Here is a 6,703-nt window from a genome sequence, read left to right on the forward strand (position 1 = left end):
CGATCTATTATGGGCCCTGGATTTTAAGGGGCACGGGGTGAATGAGAACCCCACTATAATCTGTGCTAGTCAGATTCATTGCTGTATATATGATGTGTGTTGTCATGCTGTTGGGACACACACTGTCAGATGCTAATTTCATGAACTCTAGCCACCTGTCTGTTGTGTAAATGAGACTAGTCTGGCTTGTAAGGACATTCCAAATGTTGTTTGTGCTAATTAACCCTTTGTTTATGTTTATAGTAATGTTTATTGAATTGTGAGCTAGGAGCCGAAGAGTCGTATCCCTTCAGTCAAACTAGTCTGAGTGTTGATTAGATAATTAGCTCATGCTAATTAGGATAGGTTTTAGTCACCCCGCTGTATATATATTTTATATGAGATCTGAAATAAAGGTCATTCCTGATGTCCTCCAAGACTAGTGTCGTCTAGTGCTTGGGGGTTCCTATAGCCAGATCCATTGGACTTGTGTTCCAGGACTTAGGAAGCGGTATATAGACGGAATCACTCAATCGGAGTGTGGGATCGGTTCCGTCACAGACCCCTTCGCAAAACATGACTAGTACTTTGTGGCAAAACCCTTGTTGGCAATCACAGAGGTCAGAAGTTTCTCGTAGTTGGCCACCAGGTTTGCACACATCTCAGGAGTGATTTTGTCCCACTCCTCTCAAAGTCATTTAGGTTTTGAGGCTGACGTTTGGTAACTCGGACCTTCAGCTCCCTCCAAATATTTTCTATGAGATTAAGGTCTGGAGACTGGCTAGGCCACTCCAGGACCTTAAGGTGCTTCTTCTTGATCCACTCATCTGTTGCCTTGGCCGTGTGTTTTCGGTCATTGTCATGCTAGAATAACCAGCCACGACACATTTTCAATGCCCTGGCTGAAGCAAAGAGCTTCTTACCCAAGATTTGATGGTACATGGCTCCCATCCATTTTGATATGGTGGATTTATCCTGTCTTCTTAGGAGGATAACACCCCCAAAGCATAATGTTTCCATGTCCATGTTTGACAGTGGGGATGGTGTTCTTGGGGTCAATGGCAGCATTCCTCCTCCAAACACAGAGTTGAATTGATGCCAAAGAGGTACATTTTGGTCTTATCTGACCACAACACTTTCACCAAATTCTCCTCTGAATCATTTAGATGTTAATTAGCAAACTTCAGACAAGCCTGTAGATGTGCTTTTTTGAGCAGGGGAGCAACGCTCAAGGCGTAGTGTGTTACCAATGGTTTTCTTGGCGACTATGGTTTCAGCTGCCTTGAGATCATTGACAAGATTCTCCTGTGTAGTTCTGGGCTGATTCCTCACCGCTCTCATAATCATAGAAACTCCACGAGGCGAGATCTTGCATATAGCCCCAGACTAGGGAGATTGCCAGTTCTTTTGCGTTTCTCTCATTTGCTAATAATCGAACTGTTGTCACCCTCTCAACAAGCCGTTTGGCGATGGTCTTGTTGCCCAATCCAGCCATGCATAGGGCTACAATCTTGTCCCTGACATCCTTGAACAGCTCTTTGGTCTTGGCCACGTTGGAAAGATTGGAATCCGATTGCTTTTGTGGACAGGTGTCTTTTATACAGGTAACAAGCTTAAGAGTGCTCTTAATCTCAGCTCGGTACCTGAATAGAAGACAACTGGGAGCCAGAAATCTTGCCGATTGATAGGGAATACTTATTTCACTCATTAAAATGCAAATTTATAAAACTTTTTTGAAATGCGTTTTTTTTTTCAATATTTTTGTTGTTATTCTGTCTCACTGTTAAAATAAACCTTCCATTAAAATTAATTATAGACTGATCTTTTCTTTGTCAGTGGGCAAACGTACAAAATCAGGGGGGGGGGTCAAGTATTTTTTTTTCCCTCGCTGTACTAGTAGGGGAATAACCAATACATTTGATAAAGTGTGGGGTAGGTGGACAAATAGTGCATCTTCAGTGTCTGAATAAGTTGGCATATTATAATGACTCTTGGTAGTCACCATATTGTATAACTGTAGAGTTTGCCATTGATATTTTGGGACTATGTATAGTGCATTCCTTAATCAGAGTTGGGTACTTCTGTACTATCACCAGGGACGGGTTATTCCAATAGACCCGTACTGTTACCTGAATTGGGAGCCAATAAAATTGTATAAAACATTAAATTTTGTTTTAAAATGTAGTGGAATTACTGTTGTCACAGCTGTATATTGGTCTTGAATACTATAGGCCTTGTGCTGAGGTCTTATTTCTAATGTGTTGCCTGGTTGTTAGGCTGTTCTTAATTGTGTATGTGTTTTCTTTTTTTTTTTCCCTGTATGGCTATGAAAACTCTTCTAAAAAGAATTTTCTAACAAAAAATAAAAAAAATAAAAAGGGATCTGTCATGGAGCAAAAACATCTGTTTTGACTTTCCTAGACTTTTGCTGCTTACTAGTTCTGACAGTGAAGCCAAACTTCCAGTGTTTTTGTTGTGTACTTTTGGACAGATTGGAATGGGCAATAACCTGCTGGGGAGATTTTCTCTCCTCTACTGTGCCCATGAAGTCCTGACACACTTGGTGTCGCTTGCACAGGAAGGGGGCATCAATGAAAACCATAACAAAGGTTCCAACTATTCCCTCATGCTATCCAAATAATAAAAAAACAAAAAAAAACAAATAGGCAACACAGTGGCATAGTGGAAGGCACTTGTGCTTTGCAGAAGTGGGGTTCCTGGTTCGTATCTGCATAAAAATGAATTATTTTTATAACAAACACACAACTTCTTTTTTACTGGAATTCAGAACATTTTGCTATCAGACAAAAAAGCATAAGGGAAAAGCCCAGAGGAGGGTAATCCACAGAAATACATAAAGAGCCATCTACTGAATGCCAACCTTAGATGTGAGAAAAACATGGAAGTGCTCATTGAAGGAGAGAACTGGGTGGTCTGCAATCCTCTTAAGAAACTTGTCCAAAGCTCTTCTCCTGGTCTCCACAAATTCTTCAGAAAAACGGTCAACTACGCCTTTGACTACAAATTTCTCTGGAAGAGGCTGCAATGAAGACAGGAAACCACAAATGAGTGTAGCAATACACAAAACACTGCACATAATATGAGCAGTGTAAACAAAGATAAAGACATGAGACCAGTTTACAAGTAACAGAAACCTGTAGTGAGAAATAATTAGAAATAATTTCGACTGCGAATGTTAAAGTGATTGTAAACGATCACCTTGTAAAACAACCCATTCCAGTTTAAGGCCTCGTGCACACTGGATGTTTTTACAGTTGCCGTTTTTGGCTTCAGGCATTTTTTCTGCAGCCAATAAACTCTCCAGCATGTTATCCTCCTATGTGTCCATGCATACATAAGCTTTTATCAGCGTTTTTTTGGCAGGGGCGTTTTCTGGCTGGAAAAAAAAATCCCAGAACTAGTTTTCCAGCTGGAAAAACCATGAGCCATAAAGCCTTCGCGGGAGTATAGTTTTGCTAAAAAAAGTTAAAGGGGTTGTAAAGGTAAACGTTTTTTTTCTTCTTAAAGCATTCAGGTGAAAAAACATCTGACAATGCCGCCCCCCCGCTCTCCCCCCCGACGTTCTCTTCGCCGCTCAGCCTGGCCGTTGATTGGCTGGAGTGGATGGATTGAAAGCAGCGCAGGCATTGGCTCATGCTACTGTCAATCACATTCAATGATGCAGCGTGTCGGGGGGGGGGGGCAGGGCCGAATGATACAGCGAGCGGCTATAGCCGCCGGCTGTATCACTGGAGCGCCCTCGCAAGTGCTTCTCACCATGCGAGGGAGCTCGCATGAACATGAGAAGTACTTGTGGGGGGAAGCAGAGACAGCCGCCGAGAGACCCCAGAAGAGCAGGTTCGGGGCCACTCTGTGCAAAACGAGCTGCACAGTGGAGGCAAGTATAACATGTTTGTTATTTAAAAACAAAATAAAAAAATTCTCTTTACAACCCCTTTAATGCATAAAGCAGCATTCTATAGCCAAAACTACTATACAATGTATAGTATAAAACTACTATACTATATACAGTGTGCATGAGGCCTAAAATAGAACTGATCATTGGAAGAGAGCAGGCTGAGTTCCCAGCATAGCTAGAGAACTGACCGCGCTGTGTTCTCCTGCTTAGTATGGTCAGTTTTTAATAGGAAAGCTGAGAGATTGGCAGGAACACCAGGGATTTCACACAAAGGGAGCAATACAAAGAGAACAGGATAATTTCTCATACCAGTACATGGTACAGCAGGCACAAATCAGGAATATATAAAATGTTGGTTTACATATTCTTTAATTTCATCCCTGAAAATATAATCATCTGGCCACCATGTTGGTCCAGCCCAACTCAAAGCAAAAAAATAGAAAAACTTTCCTGCTTTGAATGAATGAATGAATGAATGACTTGTATAGCTTTCCTTTACTTTTTTTTTTCTGTGAGCATTTTCCCTTTATTTTCACCTGACGATTCTGTCCATGATATACTGCCTGTCCTAGGGTGACAATGCTGACTCACTGTACTGTACCCTATGAAGAAGCAGGGTTATCACTCTAAGACAGCAATTGTGCCATGCTCCTCCTCTCCTTATTTCCATAAGAAAGGGGAGATATGTTCTGCGGTATATATCAGGACAGGGCTACTGATATTGCTTGAGATTTCAGTTCTACAGAGTCGTTAAAATCTCAGTGGATTTTTGGCAGGATCAAGGGGTATTTTATTGGATTTAACAGGGTGCTGAACCAGTCTCTCCCATGTAATTAAACGCCAGGAGACACACCGCTCCTAGATGGCCCAGTATGCAAGTGGTCTTCATGTTTACACGAACTTCCACAAGTCAAGAATAATTTCACAATACTTACAGACAAAAATAAAGAGGAAATAGTTCACTTTGGTTTAAGGACTTTGCACTGATAATGTAATGGTATTAAAAAAAAAAAAAAAAGAGAAGATATAAGCAAAGTTGCATTAAAGTGATATTAAAAAAAAATATTTAGATTTTTTTTCTTGTTTAAAAATGACAGCATTTTTTTTTTTTTTACCTTAACGCAGAAAATGCATTAAGGTAAAAAACATTTAGCCTTTACAACCACTTTAAAGTAGAACTTCACTCTCTCAATTCACATTGCCAATTTTTAATCCTTATGCTGCTAACATTAGTAAAAAGATAGGAAAGTATATCATATTTGCTTGTTTTAAACTTTTTTTTTATTTTTTTCATTTCTCCAGTTACTTCCTGGTTTCCAAGCCTAGGCAAATGTCATAAATCGCAGGAGTCTTCAAGAGAGGAGGAAGGGTTTTCTCAGCTAAGTACACCCTCCTGCCTACATGCCTGAGCCAAGGGCAGCTGGATTTCCAGGAAGTAAATGCTGCGTGAATCATCTGCCCTTACTCAAGATGGCCACAGTGAGAAATTCGAAGGGGTATTTTTCAAAGTGATTTGTCAGCAAAATTAAGCATGGAGACATAGCTGGATGGGGGAAATTCGCTGTGAATATTAAAAATGAATGAAGTACTGTTTTTGGTTTGTGGTGCTCAGATGCAATGTAGTTCCACTTCAAATAAAAAAAAAAAAAAATCTTAAGCCCATTTCAACCACTTTAAATTAATAATTGCCACGATTTCCCTTTGGACTCAAACTGGGATGTCTGACATACTGTTCATAGAAAAAGAAAGCTGGCAGCCTTCTCTTGGACTGTCAAACTGTCAGACTGTAGAAACTCAGATTTTACATTGGATAATACATGAAGCAATTCACAACCAGTGACGAGCAAACTGACTGTTGCCAATACATGTTAATCCAACCGTCTGGAAACCAAACTGATTTATAGAATGATGAAGCTTCTCTAAAACACATCCACTGGAAATTTGTGTTCATTATATCAATCTCATACTATCAAAAACAGTAGTGAACCATTGATCTACTGATATACAGACTAAAGAAAATATTGGTCGCTCAGACTTAGAATACCATATAGGAATCAAATTAGACATGTTCCATCGCAAGTCTCTTAAAAAAAAAAAAAAAAGTATATAGCCAGTAATACAAAGATTAATGTGGCTGTAAAGCCACTTTGTTTTATTCATAGAATCCCCTGTGCTAAATTAAGTTGTTACATAGTTAATCAGGTTGGAAAAAAATAAAAATAAAAAAAAGCAAAGTCCATCCAGGTCAACCACAAAAAATAAAGTAAAATAATATCATACAATCCAATATACCCAATTCTATACCCACAGTTGATCCAGATGAAGGTGAAAAACCCCAGCAGAGCATGATCCAATTTGCTAAAGCAGGGGAAAAAATTGCCTAGTACATGTGTTTTCTAAAAAACATGCAGCATTATACTTTATATTAGAGCACCGCTCGGCACTTACACAACACAAAAAATTGTCTTTATTGCCCATAGCAGATTATCTCAAAGTTGTAATTGGATTTTTTGTGTCATAATATGGATAGTCTAAATTACGTATAATACTTTTTTGGGTATTTACTAGACCAGTAGCCTCCAAACTGTGGCCCTTTGCTTGCCTTTATCCAGCCATTGGGGCACTATTCCTCCAACTGATATGAGACATTATTCTGCCAACTGACTGTGGCAATGAGGCACCATTTCTCCCACTGACACCAACAGTGGGGCGGCATTTCTCCCATTGACACCAACAGGTAGGCACCATTTCTCCCACCGACACCAACAGTGGGGCGCCATTTCTCCCACCGACACCAACAGTGGA

At 40.0% G+C, this 6,703-nt stretch overlaps 1 protein-coding gene across 5 annotated transcripts in view; it reads right to left on the reverse strand.

Moving 5' to 3' along the window:
- The window catches only part of SNX30 (sorting nexin family member 30), a 93,441-nt gene that overhangs the window by 25,433 nt on the left and 61,305 nt on the right, over positions 1 to 6,703 (reverse strand). For all 5 annotated transcript variants that reach the window (XM_077475324.1, XM_077475326.1, XM_077475328.1 and 2 more), the window contains one exon: positions 2,861 to 3,019. In XM_077475324.1, coding sequence (XP_077331450.1) covers positions 2,861 to 3,019 — 159 coding nt within the window. The remainder of the gene's footprint in view (positions 1 to 2,860; positions 3,020 to 6,703) is intronic.

Source organism: Lithobates pipiens, unplaced genomic scaffold (genome assembly GCF_037356315.1).
Source record: "Lithobates pipiens isolate NorthernLeopardFrog02 unplaced genomic scaffold, aLitPip1_a1.2 Scaffold_13, whole genome shotgun sequence".
Lineage (NCBI taxonomy): Eukaryota > Metazoa > Chordata > Amphibia > Anura > Ranidae > Lithobates > Lithobates pipiens.